General features: G+C 37.6%; 1 protein-coding gene across 3 annotated transcripts; it reads left to right on the forward strand.

The window, feature by feature from the left end:
• The first annotated feature begins 7,790 nt into the window (after positions 1-7,790).
• Positions 7,791-20,781, forward strand: LOC104798705. 3 transcript variants are annotated; one of them, XM_010520881.2, is made up of 6 exons: positions 7,799-7,965; positions 9,136-9,252; positions 17,984-18,053; positions 18,572-18,810; positions 18,984-19,118; positions 19,879-20,781. In XM_010520881.2, exons 2-6 carry the CDS (start codon positions 9,160-9,162, stop codon positions 20,173-20,175), a joined length of 834 nt encoding a protein of 277 aa, XP_010519183.1. In that variant the 5' UTR covers positions 7,799-7,965; positions 9,136-9,159; the 3' UTR covers positions 20,176-20,781. The 3 variants fall into 3 exon arrangements, with proteins under 3 accessions (XP_010519186.1, XP_010519183.1, XP_010519184.1); XM_010520882.2 differs by having other exon boundaries at positions 7,805-7,965; positions 18,984-19,100; XM_010520884.2 differs by lacking the exon at positions 9,136-9,252 and having other exon boundaries at positions 7,791-7,965.
• The last annotated feature ends 1,732 nt before the right edge of the window (positions 20,782-22,513 follow it).

The following is a 22,513-nucleotide window of genomic DNA, read 5'->3' on the forward strand; positions in this document are numbered from 1 at the left end:
CAAACATGCCAATCATATAACGGGAAGAGTAATGCATTCATGAACCAATGAATCAATACAATGTCAAAATGTCATATCACGGAACATCCTAGAGCATTACAACCAACACTTGTGTGCGTTTCTCGTGGCTCCACGCGATGTAAGAAGCTTCGGGACACGTCTGGGCACGTCCCTCTTGGTCTCCCCGAGCTCCCCTTGCACCGGTTCGTCCCCTTTCTCTCCCTTTCTCCCGATTTCCTTCTTCCTCTGTTTCTGTCCGCCAATGGCTAAGGCAGAGGATTGAGGAGAGTTTATGGCGTGCGAGAGGGGTCGAATGGGCTCGAGCCCAGGCCCATAGGCAAGTCTGCAACATCCTCGAGGCGTGGGAGGCGGCAGCACGGCAGGTAGGTCCCGAAATCCGGCGAAGTTCGCGTCCCAAGACCGAAAGTTGACAACTTGCGATTTCTGTCGAGACCCGGTCCACCAGACCAACTTCTGGTCCACCGGACCGGGGTCACTTATTTTTTTTTCGAATTTTTCTCCAGTCTGCGCTGTCCAGTCCGAGTCCGTCAGAGTGGTTGGTCCGTCGCGGACCATTCCTGGTCCGGCGGACCAACTCTGTTTTTTTTATTTTTTTTCTTTTTCTTCTTTTTGATTCTTCCCGCGCGTGACGATACTCGTGCCTCTCCCTGCATCGTACTATTCGCTTTTGATGGTTTGTGATATTTCTATTTAATTATTCATTTCTAAATAATTAAATATTCGAATCGGGTTTCGGGGTATTACAAATTCTCCCCCCTTAAAAAGAATTCGTCCTCGAATTCAGAATCGTATAATATCATCAATACTTTCTCGTACTCGATATTGTCACCAAAACACCATTCATATCGTCACGTCATCCGAAACATAAGTCTGATACAAACCGGGCGTCATATATAAAGGGGTTCGTACAACGCTCAAGTAAATAGGTGCGGATAACTACTACACATCTCTGCCTCGGGTTCCCAAGTCATGTCAGAGACACCTTTGCTTCGCCACAAGACCTTCACGAGTGGCACCTCCTTCGTCCGCAGCTTCTTGATCTTCCAGTCCACGATCTGACGCATCCAGATAATCCATGAACACGCGGTTCATCAGTTGCATGAACACCGCAGGCGCGTTCGTGAGCCCGAAAGGCATGACCACGAACTCGAAGTGTCCATATCTCGTCTGGAATGTCGTCTTCTGTATGTCATCCTCCTTGACCCGAATCTGATGATATCCGGACCGTAGATCGATCTTCGAAAACCATTGGGCTCCCTGTAGCTGGTCTAGCAACTCATCAATCCTCGGTAGCGGGTACCGATTCTTGATAGTCACTTGGTTGAGCCCTCGGTAATCGATGCACAATCGCATACTCCCGTCCTTCTTCTTCACGAAGAGTACCGGTGCTTCCCACGATGAGACGCTAGGGCGAATGAAACCCTGTTCCACCAACTCGTTCAGTTGTTTCTTCAGTTCGGCCATCTCCGTAGGTGTCATCCGATACGGAGCCTTGGAAATTGGCTCAGTACCCGATAGCACATCTATGCTGAAGTCAACTTCCCGACTGGGTGGTAATCCCGGCAGATCCTCGGGAAACACATCTGGAAATTCCCGGGCAACGGGTATATCCTCCAGTCTCCTCTCCGATTCCTGAGTAACTGTAATAACTACCAGAAATGCTTCGTTGCCCTTCCTGATCATCTTCTCGACTTTCAGTGTCGAGATGATCGGGTCCGCTGTCGGCGCTCCTCAGCCTCGGAACTCGAACCCTCCGAATTCATCCGTAAACCAGATTGTCCTCTTAGGACAATCAATGTAGGCTTGGTACTTCATCAACCAATCCATGCCCAGAATGATGTCGAAACCTCCGATGGGTACCACAATGAGATCTGCGGCTAATAGGCGACCGCAAACCTCAAGGGGTATGTCTCTCAGGATCCCGTGCACTGCTAATGTCTCTCCGGTTGGTGTGCGCACAGTAAAATCACTCCTCGGTTCGATCTCTCCAGTCTCAAGTCTCTCTGCCACGCCCGCACTCAGGAAACTATGGGTCGCCCCGGTGTCAAACAACGTATAACAGGAAACTCCACAGAGATATAGAGTACCTGAGATCGCGGCAGCCTCGGCTCCATCAGGGTGAGCCTCCTCCTCATCTTCCTCATGGATCTCCTGCTCGGCACCAAGAGCATAGACTCTCGGGGCTGCTCCAGTCCTCGCTGGTGGTCGGGGTGATCTGTCCGCCTGGCCTGGTGGTCGTGGTGGTCTCGGCGCCAGAGCCGGTGGTCCTGTAGTCCTCGTCGGACAATGTGATGCAATATGTCCAGGCTGGTCGCAACAATAGCAGATCAGCGATCCCCTCGTCGCCAGTGGTGGTGGGGCATGGACAGCGGGCGCCTTGCCCTTGTCGCGTGGGCCGCTGCTCCGGACGTTCTTCCCAGAGGAACCCGTACCAAAGCACTTCCTGAAGGGGCTCCGCTCACGAGTCTTCCCTTCCTTCTTCTCCCGTTCCCCATGCTCCACCTTCTCCAGCTGCGAGATATATCGACTCAGCGTCGGGTAGAATCTCGATCTTCCTCCGCAGGTAAGGTCGGAGTCCAGCAATGAACTTCTGGATCTTCGACGCCTCGGTGGGCCCCAGATGCCCTCCATACATCAGTAGACGGGTGAACTCCGCCTCGTATTCGCTGACAGTCATGTCCCCTGCTGCAACATGAGGAACTCTGCCACACGGTACTCACGATCCTGTCGCCGAAAATACTTCTCCTCAAACTCCTGTCGAAACTCCTCCCATGTGAAACGATGTCCCGCTGGTGCCTCCTGCACCACCTTCGCCCACCAATGTCGGGCCTAGCCCGATAGGTGATGGCTCGCGATCATAGCCCAGTACTGGTACGAGCACTGCAGATACTCTAGGTCCTGAGAGATCTGAGTGAGCCACTCCTTTGCAGCTTCCGGTCTCACTAATCCCTCAAATCACGGGGTATGCATCGCCCGCAGCCCATTGACGATGGGAAGGTATCCCGCCATCGCAGTAGGTATCGGCGGCTGGTGTAGGCCCTCCTCCCTCGACTCTGGGTCTCTCGCTGGAGGTGGTGGTGGGGCGTGAGCAGCCAGGTGCTGCCACACAGTCTCCTGAAATTGACGAAACTCCGCCCTCCACCCTTCGTCCCCTGGGTTAGGCGGTGGAGTCTGTTCGGGAACGTCGTCACCCCTCGCTGCAAGCCTAGCACGTCGTGGCGCCATTTCACTGCACCACATTTAAGACAGTTTAGCAACTGACGACCGATATTGCATCATCGATGTACGGACCTGCAACTGACGACCGATACTGCATCATCGATGTACGGACCTCGGCAAAAGAGGATTTTCTTCGGACATGGTTTGAAAACATTTTCGATGAAAATCATTAGGTAATGAGCACGATTCCTTCCCAGGGAAATAACGTGGCTCTCATACCAAAAGTTGTGACACCCGTAATCCGTGTACAGTAAACGGACTGTGCCACATGGACGATATATAATAAAATAATAAATTGCGGAAGCGAAAATACGAAATCCAAAAACATTTTAATTCAAATCAGAGTAAGCAGTGGAAAATACAACGCGATCATTCGCAAAATAACACATGTCCGATTAGTCTTAATATAACTGTACAAAATGCGGGAATACAAGTCCCAAATTCCAAAATACAAATCCCGTACATGATGTTGCTGCTCTCAGGTCATCGTCGTCCGATACGCTAGGCGTAATCCTCGGTTCGGGGTTGCTTCCAAATGCTACTAAAACATAGATTTACATCCCTAGACATGTCCTAAGCCTCAAACACGCAATGAAATCTCGATTTGCACCATCACACATTGAAAATGAGATCTCACAAATCCAACTCAAGCCACTCACCTTGTTCTTGAGTTTGTCCGAGCTTGTGTGCGTTCCTCATGGCTCCACGCGACGTGAGAAGCTTCGGGACACGTCTGGGCACGTCTCTCTTGGTCTCCCCGAGCTCCCCTTGCACCGGTTCGTCCCCTTTCTCTCCCTTTCTCCCGATTTCCTTCTTCCTCTGTTTCTGTCCGCCAATGGCTAAGGCAGAGGATTGAGGAGAGTTTATGGCGTGCGAGAGGGTCGAATGGGCTCGAGCCCAGGCCCATAGGCAAGTCTGCAACATCCTCGAGGCGTGGGAGGCGGCAGCACGATAGGTAGGTCCCGAAATCCGGCGAAGTTCGCGTCCCAAGACCGCAAGTTGACAACTTGCGATTTCTGTCGAGACCCGGTCTGCCGGACCAACTCCTGGTCCGCTGGACCGGGGTCACTTATTTTTTTTCGAATTTTTCCCCAATCCGCGCTGTCCAGTCCGAGTCCGTCAGAGTGGTTGGTCCACCGCGGACCATTCCTGGTCCGGCGGACCAACTCTATTTTTTTTTTATTTTTTTTTCTTTTTCTTCTTTTTGATTCTTCCCGCGCGTGACGATACTCGTACCTCTCCCCGGCATCGTACTATTCACTTTTCATGATTTGTGATATTTCTATTTAATTATTCATTTCTAAATAATTAAATATTTTAATCGGGTTTCGGGGTATTACATGCGTGGTACTCTAAGCTGCATGATGCACTCATAAGTCATGGTTTCGTTCGAAGCGATAATGATCACTCTCTTTTCATTCACCGCACTCGTTCGGGTATTATTATTCTTCTTGTGTATGTTGATGATATCGTCATCACGGGTAATGATAATTCGGGGATTGAGACTACGAAACATTTTTTGAAGAAGACATTTGATATTAAAGATCTTGGTCAACTTAAATATTTTCTCGGTATTGAGGTCACTTATGATTCATCTAACATCTTCTTGTCTCAAAGGAAATATGTTTTAGACCTTTTACAGAACACCGACAAACTCGGCGCAAAACCAGTTGGTACATCGCTCGAGGAACACTTCAAAGATCAATGCAAGGGGGAATTATTGGACAATGCCGAGCAATATCGTCGCGTTGTAGGTAAGCTTATATATCTTACCATTACACGTCCTGACTTAAGTTTTGCTATACATCAGGTTAGCCAATGGATGCATGCTCCGACAATAACACATTGGCAAATGGTGGATCAATTCTAAAGTATCTGAAACGAACACCCAATAGAGGATTATGGATGCAATGCAACAAACACACAGAGCTTGTCGGATATTGTGACGTGATTGGGCAGGAGACAGAACAGATAAAAAATCCACCACTGGATATTGCACCTTTGTTGGAGGCAACCTTGTCACGTGGAGAAGGAAGAAGCAAACCATTGTTGCAAGGTCAAGCGCAGAAACAGAGTACCAGGCCATGACAAATACTACAAGTGAGCTCATTTGGTTGAAGCAGTTGCTAGAGGATATTGGTGTTGACTCTCATAAACCAATTCCACTACATTGTGATAACCAAACTGCTATACACATTGTTTCCACCTCAGTCTTTCTCGAGAGGACAAAGCATATAGAGGTCGATTTTCACTTCATACGAGAAAAGATTACGCAAGGGATTATCACAACGATGTATATGAGAAGTCACGATCAACTTGCAGACATATTCACAAAGGCCACAAGTTCGTTTGTTCTTAACAAGATTTTCTCCAAGATTGGTCTCTCTGAGTTTCGCCGACCAATCTTGAGGGAGAATGTTGAGGAACATAGAGACGATGGACAGTTTGAGGGACAAGAAACCGAGTAAAGGGAGACTTGGTCTGATCGAATATGAGAAAGGAGGAAGACATACTCTTAATCAGAGGGTTCCAACCTCATGAACGTTGAAGATCTGAGAAAAATCTGCAATATACTCACCTTAATTTCTCTTCATTCCTTATATATAAATATCACATCTTTAGTTTCCTTTTATTATTCTATATATTGTAAAGTTTCTACAAAGTCAATATACAAGAAAAAAGTTCTTTTTTTTTCTTTCTAAAAATCTCATACTTATGCTCTTCGACCAAGTACTTCTTTGATCTTTGACTCTCGATTTCTTTAGAACCTTTAGCTCTAGGTGACTCTGGATGACGATCGAAGAAAGAAAAACCTTTAATGGGACCTGGAACATTCATCAAGCTGAATCAGGATAAACCAACATCCATATAATGGAAACATAACCCTCCTATATTTTCCGAATGACGAGACAATTTTTCAATATAAATATAACGTTATTAAGTATGATCCGATAATTTCCAAATAAGAAGGAATCAACTCTAAACAAATGACCCAGTTACATAATATTCACAATCGACAATTAATAATTTATAAACAATCTTTTACCAATACGAAAATTGAATACAAACTAATTTAATAATCCAAAACAATTCAATAATGAGTTCAAAACTCTTTAAAAATACTCATCTAAAGATAATTGCCTCAATATCATTTGTAAAACAAAAATTCCAATTTAAACGAGACAACGTTAACACATATTTTCTGACTTTAAAATAAAATTTGTAAAAAATATCATAAAAAGGCTTTTCACTTTAATTTTAAAAATGATAAAAATCTACTTCTCCCTTCATTCGCAGGTGAAGTTTCCAATTTATCTATTCAATAAATAAAAGGGCACATAAATTCCCAAATTCCTTAAAATATGCCAAAAAAATCCCAATTAAAAATTTGCCATATAAAATTATAAATTTCCTGATTCCAAAATTGTTTCCCAATTAATACATGCAGAGAAACGGCGTTATTTTGCCGTTTTAGAGTCTGACGTGGCATTAAAAATTTCACCATATCAATGACAATGACCCGTATATGCCACGTAAAACATATTGCCAAGTTAGCAAACCGTACACGATTAAATCGGTTTACATAACCGGTGTTTTATACCGAAAATTTTAAGAAACTCTAATTCCATGTCTCTCTTGCTTCTTCTTCTCATTTAATCTTCGTCTATCACCTTATCTATATAAGCCTCTGGGTCCTTTGTCTTCTCCATATATACATATGTACATATATAGTGCTTTAATCGATAAATTTCCGCTTGTTTCAATCTGGATTTGGTTTGAAATTCCAAAAGTTATAAATAAACCTGAAATGGGTATGTCTGCGACGAGTGGAAGCTGTTCGACGGTGCTTCAGAACTCTGGGTCGGAGTCAGATCTGAACCTGATTGATGAACGGAAACGGAAACGGAAGCGGAAGCATATAAACAAAGAATCTGCGAGAAAGTCGAGGATGAGGAAGCACAAGCAACTCATCCATCTGACGATTCAAGTCGCTCATCTCCGGCAAGAGAACGGCCAGTTCGTCGCTGGAATCGGCGTCGCGTTGGAGCACTATATAATCATATAAATCTCCTGTCTCTATAATCCGTAGAAAATTTTTACGTGGTATCCAGCTGTACATGATATCCAAGTGTGACGGTGCGATGAAATTTTTGAATGGTTATGGTTTTTATTTTAAGTTTTAGTTTTTAGTTTTTGGTTTTTAGATTTTATATTTTGATTTTTAGTTTTAAAAATAAAAAAAATAATTTTCAAGTTTTTATTTGATATTTTTTTTTATCAAAGTAGTTTTTTAAATTTTTTAAAAATTAAATTATAAAAACTCAGATTGATTTTTTTTTTATTTTTAAAATTTAAAAACTTTAAAAATCCTAATTATTTATAATTTAATTTAGAAATAATTTTGAAATCAGGAAATTTATATGGTAAATTTTTAATTAGAGTTTTTTTATATTTTAAAAAATGTGGAAATTTTTGTGAAAATTTTCCTATATGATGATAACTTAATTTGTTATTGGGCTGAGTTGAGGTAAAGCCCAAATTTGATATGTTTTATATATACACATCCACCCAAATCTAGGTTAAATTTATCTCAATTTTCTCATGGCCGCCACTACTTTTATCATCTAAACTCTGGATTTTTTCTGTTTCGCGTTTCGAATTCCAAAACGAAGAGTGGGATTTTGCAAAGGTGAATTCCAAATCGAAGAGTGAGATTTTGCAAAGGTAACTTTCGATCGAATCTCGTCAAGTTCTTTGATTTGTTTTGGTCGTAATGGATGGGTGTTGAAACATCCAATCCCTTGTTTTCGTAAATCTGTTGTAGATTAGAGATTTGAGATTTGGGATTAGAGATGAGATTTAAGCTTTTACGGTATGAGAATAAGGTGGTCATTAGGTTTTCGTCGTTTAACCATCACTGTGCATATGCATTTTCATACAAGATCTTTCATGAGTCATTTCCAACATCATTACTAACTCAAATATTAATCTAAACATGAATTTGATGTTGACGTTGTTCAACATCCACGATCGTGTATGAATTTTTGAAAAATTTGCTATATTTTTTTTTAGAAAAAATAACATATAAATACTTAAACTTTTATAAAAACCACACATAAATATCTAAACTATCAAACTTCCATATAAATAACTGAATTTTAAAAAATCTTATATAAATATCTAGATTTTTAAAATTTTTTCTAAATAAATACAAATTTCAAATATTTTTCAAATAAAAATTGGTGATATCATTAACCGATTTTGGGTTTATTTGGGAATTTTTCAGAAATCTAGTTATTTATATAAGATTTTAGAAAAGTTCAGTTATTTATATGCAAATTTTATAATTCAGATATTTATTTGAGATTTTTGTAAAAGTTTAGATATTTATATATGATTTTTTTTTATGACTTGTATATACTTGGTATCACGTTTGATGTTGGTGTTGGGGATAACTTGATGTTTGATATGAGAATCATGGATAACTTTATGTTTTGATATATAGATTTGAAGTTATTATTTTTTTGAGTTATTACTAGAACAATAAATCATATTAGTTTTTATTTTGAGTTTTTTGTTTTAGTTTTAGATTTTTTTTTGGATTTTAATTTTTGTATTTTAGTTTTTGTTTTTTTTTTAATATTTGTAAATCCATACAATAGAGTTTTTGGTATTTAACTGATTTTTTCACCAAAATAGTTTTTCTCAAAATTAGAAATATTAAAGATACAAATGTTGATAGTTTTTATTTTGATTTGTTATTTTTAGTTTTTAGTTTTTGTTTATAAATCCAAAAAACAAAGAGTTTCTGGTTTTTAATTAAGTTTTTCAAAATAGTTTCCCAAGTTTATACGAAAATTAAATTTATGAAACTTTGATTGTATTTTCTTATAGATCTCATTTGTGCTCTAATTGGAAATGTCTGGAATCTGTCCACCTTTCAATGTTGGCGAAATTGTGGAAACAAGGTCTTTTGAAAAAGGTTATCGTGGAGCATGGTTCCGATGCAAGGTATTTAGTCCAATAATGCATTTGTAAATTATCATCTAGATATCGACTCACGTTTTATATGGTCAAACCATCATAGACATCCTTATCGTAATTTCTTTTCTATGAGTACCACATATTATCTTCTCGAATACTATCATTTCGAATTCCATCTATTATGGCGTGTTTTCACATATATCCTGACATTCTTTTATTAGTCATGCTTAATTTGGATACTTATCCTCTCGTTGTCTAATATTCGCTATTATACATCAATGCAAATCAATTGATAGTATTGATTGTGTTAGATCTTCCGAATTTTGCAACAATTTCAAGTCATTGCTAGTGACTCATTCACAAGTAAGTCTAGGTCTATCCATCTCTTTATCTTCGTTTTCATTCCTATTTTTTTTTTAACTTTTCTAGTTGGAGCATCTATCGATCTATGTTGTATATGTCCAAACCATTTTAAACGTTCTTCTCATAACTTCTTTTCTATATTTATTACTCATACTTTTTCTCTAATATTCTCATTTCAAATTTTGTCCATTATTGTGTCCGTACATTCATTGTAACATCCTATCTCGACCACACTCATTTTAGACACATGTTTTTTAACCGTTCAACATTTTATCACACATTAATATGAGTTTAATAACCGTACAATAGAATTTTCCATTCAATATTCGCTACCATATATCAATGTGACTTTTATAAAAATCTTACGTCCGTAAAGAACTCTCATGACTTGTCTACATTTCATCTATCCCGTTTTTAATCGTGTGACTAACATTTTCGTTTGCAATCACCATTTCTCAGTTGATGGTTTGTCATTTTATGCCCAAATATATCTCTAGCAATTTTCTTAAATAGGAATTGGAGTTTATTTGATCTCTAGTGGTGGTAGTGAAAGTTCATTACCAACATCTTACTCCTTTGCCATCAACGCGTCTTCATCCTTAAGTTTATACAATTTTAGCCGTCACATATAGCCATAAATTGCATGATTTGTTGATATGTCAAATGATGTTTTATGCGCAACTTGTTGTTTGTGTTGTACTTGTTAGTGTTTTGTCTTGTGGTTCTAGTGTGATACTATATTGAGAAACTTGTTTTACTTACATATTAAGGAATATTGCAAAAATAAAAACAAAAACTTTTTAAGTCACGTAAATAAGTATGTGAACTTGATACACGCACGGGCTAGGAACTAGGCTCAGTGTGAAGAGATCTTGATAGGCCAAAGGGCTACTCACCAAGAAGGGCTCTTTCGACCTAAAGATGGAGGAAATTTTCAGGCCAAAGGGCACTCGAGAGGGTTTCCGAAGTGATGGAAGATAGATTTTAGACTTTGCGAAAGGGAGTGAAGATCCCTTCGGCAATCGTCAAGTAACACTCACAACTGAGGGTGACACACGCTCACTCACTTGCAAAACTCTCGGACACACCAAGAAGAAGAAGAGTAAAACAAACTCGATTTTTATTCAATGATTGTCTGCCTATTCCTGACAACAAAGGCCCTTTAAATAGGCTGAGAATGTAGAAAACAATAATGGAAAATAAGTTGCTAACAAGGAAAGGAAATATAACATATAACGGCTAATTAAAATTAAGGAAAGAAAATAATATAATGGAGATAGTTAAGGAACGACTATGTGGGTGATTAAAGAAGGTAATCAGCGGATAATCACTTAAGGAAAGTCCTTAATGTGATTGGATTTTGGTCGTCTTCCTTAATTGTTCGCCAAAAACAAGATGACTCTCGGATTCGCCAGTGGGACTTCGCGTATTGTCAAGTAGTTTTCGACGACTCAGGTGTCCAATACAATCTTCAAGTGTTCTCCAACGAAAGCTCCAAAATGTTTCCCTTTCTGTTGTTTGCCTTCGATGTTGCTTCCATTGAATTATCCTCGATCGCTTTATGCAACTATGCCTCCACAAAAATATTGATCTTTGTCCATAGGCTTCGGGCTCTTTGTCTTGTGAGTGGTGGTTCGGGTATTGTTGGCGTAGTGAGATTAGGTTCTGCTCCTTCATCGCTGTAGGCATCTCCTCCTTCGTCCGCAACCTGCTCTTCTTGCCTTTCAAGCATTTGATCATCCGTGTCCTTGTTATAGGTTTGAGGGCTGCATCATTCCCTCTCCCTTGAGAAAGTTTTGTCCTCAAAACTCTTTTGCCTACATCAAAAGGATCCAAGTCAGCATCATTAAACACATTATTCGGGTTACACTTACCTTGACACTTAAGAAAGTGGTTGGCTTTGTCGTTGTATTTCTCATGTATGCTTAAGACTTGTTCTCGCACCTCTCCTCTTTCAAAAGGTTCATCCTTCATGATTGCCTTAGGGATTAAGGTGGTGGTTGTCCATGAATCTTGCACGATTGGATTGTAAGGTCTTTCCGTTCCATGATCTCGACTGATGTTTGTAGCGATCCTCTCTTGCTTCGTCCCAATTTTCTCTGTATCATGAAGTAATAGCTGCAATCTAATAGACAAGTCTAGGACAACAAACATGTTAATGCAACATTTGCATTTCTGAAGGTCCTCACACAAGGGTTCCTTTCGAAACGTCTCTATTATAAGCCCGAGATGCGGAAGATATTCATTAGAACAACGATCATAAATGAGAATAAAGATAAGATCGAGGTTACCGCTTGAGGATCTTGGGACAACATTTGCAAGTCGCATGTAAATGATTATGACACTGAATTGCCGATTAAAGAGTTGGTTCAGAACGTCATCTTTCATTAGCTTCTCATGTAGATTTGTTTTGTAATGGTCGTTCAAGTTCTTCGCACTCATACACTTCCCTCTTTCAAAGGGCTTGTCCTTCTTGATTCTCATGGGCATTAAAGTAGTGGTTCTCATTGGTTCTCCCGAAAACATGTGATAAGGGCTATGCATTCCATGCAACCTTGGATCTCGAACGATACGCGTTGTTGACAATGCTTTCTTGGTGTCAATCTCCTCTTCCTTAGGATGTAGTACCTGTAAGCTATTGACAAATTCTAGGGGAACAAACAAATTAATGTAGCATGTATGCTCTTTGAGATCATTATAAAAGTAATCATTTCAAAAAGTTCCCATTAGTTGCTCAAGTTGTGATCCATACTCGTCAAAACAAGAATCATATACAAGAAGGAAAAGAGGAACGAAGTTACCGGTTTTTTCTCTTAACTCTTGTTTTATGACCCATGTACAGTTGTTGGTGGTGTCATTTATCCTCATCAAAGATTTGCTCAAAATCTTGAAGCCTTCATTTCCTTCTTGAGCGTGTCTCCTAGTTGCTCGAATATGTTCCACAATGTCTCACCACTATCGTTATCGACTTTGGAAAGATTTTGTTCCATGCCCATGTTTCCTACCATCTTATTTGTGTCCCATATTCCATTCAAATTCCACGTTATATCAAAGTTTGTAGCCTTACCTAGAGTCACATTTGCGGAGACATTGTTGATATCTTCTTTGACTATGTATTCGGTCACTTTCTTGGACTTGTCGCTGGATTCTTTGGCTATGTCCTCGATATCCTCTTTGAAGTATTCTATCTTTGCCTCAACTAGAGACTTGTATTCCTCTTCATCCACGATGCTCATCTCATGTTGGTTGGGACAATCATGGGCCATATGACCTTGCTCCCTACACTTGTAACACTTGACCTCACGAGTATGATTAGTACATGAGGTTGAAATTTTGTTACCTAGTGCTATCTCTCCCTTGTCTCGAGCATTAAGATCCTTTTCCTTATCTTTGGCTTCGGTTTTGACAAAGTTGTTGTTTATAGGTGTTGGTGCTCGTATAGAGGCACTCCTTGTTGGCTTTGTAATCATTTGTTACTCCATTTGAATCGCTGTATGCACAAGATCCTGCAAGTCATTATATACATTTTGTTCTACCTTTCGAGCGATTCGATCTTGCAAGCCATCAAGAAAGTGTGCCAAGACTACTTCGTCATCTTCTATTTCCAAGCATGTGCGAAGGTGTTCAAACTCTTCATAGTATTCCTTGATCGCCTTGCTTCCCCGCACTATGTTACGAAATTTGTATTGCAATTCACGAAGAAAGCGTTGAAGTACATACCTTCTACGCATCATGACTTTCATCTCTTTCCAAGTCGTAACTGGGTCATAGTGTGCACGTCGTCGTTCAGATACTTCTCTTTTCCACCATGTTAATGCATTCTCAACAAGTTGATCGCACCTTTTCATGCTCCAAAAATGCATATTCTTCGAAATTTTGTTCCATCCGCTTCTCCCATTCAAGATAGACTTCCGGATTAACTTGTCCAACAAATGTAAGAAGATTTAGGTCAGATTTGTTACCTCGATATCTTTGGATACATTGCTTCCCTAAGATGATGTTTTCCTCTTTTTCTCTGAAACGTCCACGATCATGTATCACTCTTCACTTTTTGCTCAGACTTTCAACTATGGGCTTATTGAAATCCAAATTCTTTGATCTCTGAAATTGAAGGTCTTGTATTCCCCCAAACAACGGTTGCATATATTCTTCTTCAAGACGAGCTAATCGTGATTGAATTCCTCTTAGGATTTTCAATGTGGCAGCATCTTCTTCTCCCGACATATTTCTTTTTTTTTGTCTTTTTTAATAGGTTATAAAGAAAAAATAGAATAGAACAAGAACTAGAACAAAGAAAAGAAAAAAATTAGAAGAAGATAATGGTACCTTGACTTGTCGGTGAGACTGTTTTGTGTGGTTTTTTATTTTCCTCAAAACAGAAAGAAATAAACAAACATGAAATGAAATGAAATTGAACAGGGATAGAGTTACCTCGTGGTGGTCCTTGACCGGGCTCTGATACCAAAAATGATACATGCACGGGCTAGGAACTAGGCTCGGTGTGAAGAGGTCTTGATAGGCCAAAGGGCTACTCACCAAGAAGGGCTCTTTCGAACTAAAGATGGAGGAAATTTTCAGGCCAAAGGGCACTCGAGAGGGTTTCCGAAGTGATGGAAGATAGATTTTAGGCTTTGCGAAAGGGAGTGAAGATCCCTTCGGCAATCGTCAAGTAACACTCACAACTGAGGGCGACACACGCTCACTCACTTGCAAAACTCTCGGACACACCAAGAAAAAGAAGAGTAAAACAAACTCGATTTTTATTCAATGATTGTCTATCTATTCCTAACAACAAAGGCCCTTTAAATAGGCTGAGAATGTAGAAAACAATAATGGAAAATAAGTTGCTAACAAGGAAAGGAAATATAACATACAACGGCTAATTAAAAGAAGAAAAGAAAATAATATAATGGAGATAGTTAAGGAACGACTATGTGGATGATTAAAGAAGGTAATCAGCGGATAATCACTTAAGGAAAGTCCTTAATGTGATTGGATTTTGGTCTTCTTCCTTAATTGTTCGCTAAAAACAAGATGACTCTCGGATTCGCCAGTGGGACTTCGCGTATTGTCAAGTAGCTTTCGACGGCTCAGGTGTCCAATACAATCTTCAAGTGTTCTCCAACGAAAGCTCCAAAATGTTTCCCTTTCTGTTGTTTGCCTTCGATGTTGCTTCCATTGAATTATCCTCGATCGCTTTATGCAACCATGCCTCCACAAAAATATTGATCTTTGTCCGTAGGCTTCGGGCTCTCTGTCTTGTGAGTGATGGTTCGGGCATGGTTGACATAGTGAGATTAGGTTCTGCTCCTTCATCGCTGTAGGCATCTCTTCCTTCGTCTGCAACCTGCTCTTCTTGCCTTTCAAGCATTTGATCATCCGTGTCCTTGTTATAGGTTTGAGGGCTGCATCAGAACTTCTAATTTTGTATAAAAATATACAAATTTTTAAAATTTTCGTTTAAACTTAAAAACACCTAAATTCAATTGGTTTTGTATGGGTGTATACGGGAAATTTCAAAATTTGTGTAATGTTATACAAAATTTAAAGGTCGTGTACTTATACCAAATTTAAAAGTTTATAATGTGTTATATTTTAATTTTTTGGTCATTTTGCAAAAACAGAGAGAGAGAATTAGAAAACTTTTTTTTAATGATCGTTGTATCTATAATTTAAAGAACAAATAGAAAAGAATAAGATGTATTTAGAAAGACTAGTTTAGAATTGTTTGATAAAAAATATTTTAGAGCATCACATATTTATACAAAAACTCCATATCTATTATATATCATTTAGATTTGAACTTTAGCATGCTCACCATATGCCAAATTATCACAAAAGGAAATCTAAAACTATGAGAATTTTGTTATGATTGTTGTTATAAATTATTCCATAATTTAAGTAGAAGTGGTGATGAATTCGGTCATCAACATCAATATCATCTTAATCTCAAGTTTATTTGAAGTCGACCCCATGAATTTTTTGTTTACACTCATTTCGATTTTTGGTTAATTTTTCTGAAATTTGTAATGTGTATAAGTCGTTGCTAACGATTCGTTCCCAAGTGAATATAGGTTTACTCTTTTTTCTCCTCATTTCCATTCTTATACTCTATTTTTCTTACTGGAGCGTCTATTGCTCTATGTTTTACATGTCCAAACCACTTTAATCACCATCGCATAGTTTCTCTTCTATGGTTACTATTCCTAGTTTCTCGCTAATATTTTCATTTTGTATTCTATTCATTTTTGTGTATCCGCACATCCATCGTAACATCATCATCTCGCCCATGCTCATTATGGACACATGTCCTTTCACCGCCCAACATTCGTGAACCATACATCAATGCAGATCTTATAGTGGTACGGTAAAATTTTTCTTTCAATCGTGTGGGATCTTACGATCGTAATGAACCTCTTTAACTTGTCTCCGTTTCTTTTAATACTTGTATACATATCTTACTAATCTAATAGTCCTCTACGTTATAACAACTACCATAAAGCCACTTGATACGCGATCATAAGCTTTTTCGAGATCGTTAAATATCATATGCAAATTTTTCTTTATATTTTGAAACTTATCCATCAAGTTACGAGCGAGTAAGTTTGTTAGATGGTACACCTTTTGGGTATAAATCCAAATTGGTTTACGGAAATAGATATCATTACGTAAACGTCACTCCACAATCCTTTTCTACAACTTCATGGTATGACTCATGAGTTTGATCCCTTTATAATTTGCGCAATTTTGGATGTCTCCCTTATTTTGAAAGGTAAGGACTAAAGTGTTTCGTCTCCATTTATTTGATATCTTCTTCGGCATTAGAATTTTATTAAACAATTTAATAGGCCAATTTTCTCTCATTTCTTATAAGCACTGACATACTTCGATGAGTATGCCATCGGTACCAGACGCTATATTTATTTTCATCTTTCTTAGTGAAACTCATCTCTACGCATTTAATCCTCTTAGTATAACTCACATTTCTCTCTATAGTAGTGGTCTCTAATTATATGTGGTCTGTATTTATATTTTTGTTACATAGATAACTTCTCTATCTTTCTTTTATGTCTTTCATCTCTAAATAGAATGTTATATTCACTATCCTTAATACATCTAACTACGGTCATGTCTCTATTCTCCTCTCTCTTGCTCTTGTTTGGCTGGCGACCTTGTAAGAAGGAAATCGATTTGGTTACAATCTTGTCCATTTTTGAAGGTCACTAAATGCAATTTCTTTTTTTGTTAAAGTGAGTATTTGCTAACATGAGGTCATAAGACATGTCAAAATGTAGGATACTTTCGCCGTCGTCATCCCTACTTCTAAAATAAAAACCTCTCGGGCTTTTCTGACATGTCCATTTATATCATCACGGTAAAAATAGCCTCTCTGGAAGGTACACTTTGTATGAGATTATCCATATCCTCCTTTTGTTCACTCGCTATCTTAACCTACTCGTGGGGCTTAAGCATTGATCATGTTGACAGTCTCTCATTTACCATTAATTTTACTAGGATGATCCTATCTTCTACTTTTTTACTGCAATTATCGACTCTTTCCATGATCTATTTAAGATAATACCAACCCCATTTCTATTATTTTTTTGACCTAAGTACCACAATTTAAAATCCATATTTTCAATTTTCTTATTTTTCTCTTCTACCGCTTAGTCTGTTGGATGTATGTAATATTCACTCTTTTTCTACTCATTGTATAGACAAATTTCATCAACGATCCAATATTCGAAGTCTAATCTTTCACCGAAGTCTCCTGGCCCTTCTTCCTATATAAAACTGCCTATTGTCTCTGCTACTTGAACTTCTAATAGTATCGGAACTTTCAGAACTTTGGACTAGCTTTTCTAACCACACACGTTCACGATATGGGGAACCGTTGCCTATTTAGTACCATATTTGTGTGTTGACGTGACACTTCGCATTTGGGAGATGCCATGTTGTCTTACCTATTTTTCACTACTCACAGTTCCGATATAACGTGTCGTAAGCAGAGTTCACCTTAATGTTTATATCATTTGAATTCATTGCATGTAAGATATATATTTGTTTTAGTTTTGTTGGTTGCCAACTACCACAAAACCCTTTCTCTTTTATCCGAGTTTGGAATCGGTTAGACAAGAGCGAACTCATGTCTAGGTGGAGTTTGGTAATTATTAAAAATTCCAAATTTCTTGAATCATAAAGAACCTTTCGAAGCTTTTATATTTATTTTATGTACAATATTTGGTTGTGATACAATTTTCTATAAAAAAAAAATTTGAAGTAGGAGGTTACTTTGAGAATTACTTTGTCATCATATGATATTCTTCAAAAGGTTGTTGAAACAATTTGTATGTATGTAAAATTTTGAGTTTTAATTTTCTTACCCTTTTACCAGATTAGAGACATATTCAAGAAGAGAAATGAGGTGTTCTACAAGTTGGAGTATCTCGACTTTCCTGATGAAAGTGAGTAACTAGCCTTTGGTAACAAACTACTACCCTCCGACGTGTTTCCCATGGTTTCCAACGTTTAGTGGAATAATCAACAGTATTTTAATAGGAGAATGCCCACACAAATTATTATTTTGTTTGTATTATGGTATCTAAATGAAGCATTAAATTATCACAAATTTTTATCAGAAATCCAATCAGACCATGAGTTTACATTGAGTTTTCAAACAGACTAAGGAATTTTATTGAATATACAAAAAAGATGTTTCATGGACATAATTTCTAGCAAGTTCATGATCTATTTGAGAGATGAATGATTATTGTCTATTTGGAAAACTAATGAAAGGTTATGGATTATTTGAGCATTTAATACAAATCCATGATCGATTTGATCACTTGTGAGATTCATAGTTTATTTGGATTTTAATACGCTAATCCATTGTTGTTTGGATATTCTCTTTTTTAGATTTGAATTTGGCTTGTACAAAATCTTACTAGTACATTTGTTTGATTAAAAATACAACTCTTTTCAGATATGCACACAGAGAAGCTATATCAAAAGGGAGTAGTTGGAGACAAGAAGCATTTGATGCTTCGACCCCAATTTCCACACGTGTGTCACCAAAACGAAGTCTGTGATGTTAAAGGGATCATTAAACCAACTTTGGTTGTTAATGATACCTTCCAAGTAGGGGATTTGGTAGATTGGTGGAAGGATGATTGTTACTGGTCGGGGACCATAGCAGAAGTCATGGGGGATAGAGAGGTTAAGGCAAGTAATTATAGGTTTCATTTGAGTTTCTTGATTATCTTTTCCTCTATCACGTGGACTCTATTTGTTACCATATACTATGTATAGGCATAAACATATTTTTATCACGTTTATTCACTAATCCATCTTTGTCATGTTTTCTTTTTTAATACATCATATGATTTGTATTGCAGGTTGAATTGTTCCCTTTGCCAATCGGTGAAGGGAGTTGTTACGTGGCTCCTTGCAAAGATGTGCGTCCGTCCTTGGATTGGTCACCAGTCGATGGTTGGCTAGTACCTTCTTCCAAGGTGGGTTTTTATAAAAGTGTAAGTGCAACTATGAACACAAAAATATAAAATGCATGAGAGTTTAACGAGTTCGGCATCAGTTACATTCTATTTGTTGCTTTAGTATATCTGAAACCATACTCATACTCTTATGAGTATCTACCCATTCAATATGATCGTATAGCAATCTGTGTTTGTCTATCCAATACATCATGTGTTCCTCTTTTTTCCTACACATCTCGTGTATGCATTGACTCACACCGAATCTCCCACACATTGTTTCTCACCGATCCTTTACATTTGGGTCTTACCTCAAGCGGACATCTTGCTTTGAAGCCTAAATTTTTTCTACAATGGCCTTTTAGTTATACTCATTGATCATGTAAGTTCTCCTTCACTGGTTTCATCTCATTTTGATCACAATTTGATTGAATCAAGAATCCTTGTCCCCAACAAACTTTTTATGGATTTATCGGGTTAGACTTTTGTATTGCACTCATCTTCTTTTAATCCTTATCCAAATATCCCCACAACAAATCAAGTACACTTCCAATACCATACAAACTCCCCGACACAAATCAAGTAATATTCTATTTGTTTTTCAACAATTTTTCTGCAAAAGAATCCTATTTAGTAGGGTATGTCTTTTCTTCTAATCTTTATGTGCCTCTTTTCCATTTGATTGTCCATAAGGAATATCGGTTCTTGAATGTTGATAAGTTTGTAAGTATTATTTAGATCTTTTTATGTTCTCTTGTTATAGTTTCTTATCTTTTGTTTTCATCACTATGCATTGTAGGATGGAGAAGATAGACGTTGTGCTAGGTTGATACTGCCTGCAGATGAGTGTAAAGTCATAGAGGGTGTCGTTAGAAGAGAACATATCGGTGGAGCTAGAAAGAAGCTCAAAGTTGACGAGAGTCTTCCGTTGAATATAATGGTGTCAAATGCTATAGATGCTGCTGTCCTTGACTTGGAAGAACTTGTTTCCAGAATCAAGTGGATGAAGTCTATTTTATCTTCCAACTTGGAGAAATCATCTTGCTCAACATCTGCATGGGTGTTTCAAGAATATTGTCCTTCATCCACAAGGTAAATATTATGATTGATTTATGCCTTTATAAAAACTATTGTTAAAAAGGAATAGGGAGCGTTCCATATGCAAAATACTCAGATTTTCCATACCTTGGTTTGTGCTAGCTTTGAGAATTTTAGAATAAAATAGTTCAAAAATATCTAGTAGAAGGAATTTTTTTTTAAACTATTTCTCTATAAGAAATCTCGTTTCCTTAGAAGGGTAATGTTATACTAGTTAGAAATGATGGAGATAGCTAATGTGACCTAGTTGTCCTAATTTACAAGTACAGGCTTATAGATAGTTTCCACACTATCTCACCAATACTTGTCCATGATTTTGTGGTAAGAATACTAATATCATTTTGTCCATGTGATCTTGCTGCTCTTTTTTTTTATGGCTAAATATAATAGATCCTCCGACCTAATCTTGAATTTCATTATTCAAACCACCTATGAATCTCTCATTCGTGGCTTTTCTGTTTTTTTTCCACATTCGCTTTGATCATCATCTTCATCTCTTTGTAATACCTTTTTAAGTTTTCTCATGTCAATTGTCGTAGCCTAAAATAAACATTCGTATGATAGTTTATTGGAATGAAACGTCGTATCACAACAACTTTCCTTACATCCCATGTGGTAACCAGAAGTTCTTCCATTTGCCTCGTTACCACTAGCTAACCCATCCATATAGGAGCATCATACCTAAACTTAGTCGTTGTAAGCTTTACTTCTTAAGTTTGGACGATTGATGGCAATCAAACCCATGGATACCCAATTTTAGGATACTCATCTTCATTCATCTAGGTATGATCTAATTTATCTTTAATTTATATCTAGATATGGACTAGGGTCGAATACAAGAACAAAATAGATAATTGAATCAAACTCCTTTTCGGAACTCGATCTAGATAGAAATATAGGTGATGTGTAAAAAGCAATGAAACAAAAACAAACAACGAATAAACTATGTATTAAAAAAATGTAGGTTTTGGGATGGTTTTACATGCAAAGATTTTCTCTAAGGATACAAATTTTGTGGTTTGTAAATCTAATTTGGGAAATTCAAGTTTCTAAAATAGAGACTAACTCTCAGAGCCTAACCTCTCTACCCAGATTTTTTAACCTATTGATCTCTCGATCCGATAGTCCAAAACTACTAATGCATGCACGAATGCTATCAGAATCCCCCAGGCAACTATCCGCATATCGATATGTTATTTGTTCTATTTATGAATTAATTTTAAGTTATAATTTCATATCTCTATTCGAATTAAAACTCTAAGTTCATTCAATCAATTGGTAGGTAATATCAAACGAGATTAAAAACAACTTAGCAAACCAAATCAAATAAATATGAAATTAAGAATAAAAATTCCCTATATTGAAAACTACTTGCTAAACATCGAGACGAGAAAGTTCATATTAATAATATAGAAAATCGTAAAAATAGAAGGAATAAAGAATGCTTAGTGGTTTTTGTCTTCTGAATATTAATCCTAAGATTGCTTTTGTAGAACGGTCGTTTCTTTGCCCCTTTGATTGAACGTTTCATTCCTCTGAGTAAATGCCATCTTCGCACCATGGAAACGATCGTTTATAGTTTCTGATCAAATTCGACATTTTGCTTTCGAAAAGATCGATTCCGAGTATATGCATTGCAAGGAGGATCAGTTTCCAAAAAAACCGCAATTTAAATATCTTAGTTCTATCTTTCAAAAAGGATGATGGAGGTTACGATGAAAATGTTAGTCACAAGATAAAAGCAGGATGGATGGAATGAAGACAAGTCACAAGATTCTCTGCGATCGAAAGGTTTCCATACGATTGGTCGGTGAAATGTACAACGGTGAAGATGATGTTGGACATGATTTGGTCTTTGAAGGTGATGATGGTTTTGATTGGGAAACCATTTATAGAGAATCGAGACTTGGAAAACCTAGAGCAAATACTAGGCAACAATCAAGAGGAAAGAACATTTCAAGTTCAACATTATCGAAGACAAAAGGAAAAGGTATCATGATTGAGAAAGAATCCGATGATATCGAGGAAAAATTAGAAGAAATTAATTTAGAGGATTCAGAAGGAGAAGAAGAGGAAGGAGATGCACTATTGAACAATAATGAATAATTTGATTACATCGGATTAGAGCTTACTGATGATGATGTTTGATTTGTTGTTTTAATTTTAGAATTTATCTTATTTATCTTTTTCTATGTTTGACATTTATCTTTTTTTTGCTTATATGGATTGGTATATAGTTAACATTTATCTTTTTTATGCTTATATGGATTGGTATTTTATTATATTAGTGTTAATGTTAATGCTTATATGGATTTATACTATATTTTTTAACGTGC

The sequence above is a fragment of the Tarenaya hassleriana genome, unplaced genomic scaffold, assembly GCF_000463585.1.
Source record: "Tarenaya hassleriana unplaced genomic scaffold, ASM46358v1 Cleome567, whole genome shotgun sequence".
Classification (NCBI taxonomy): Eukaryota; Viridiplantae; Streptophyta; class Magnoliopsida; order Brassicales; family Cleomaceae; genus Tarenaya; species Tarenaya hassleriana.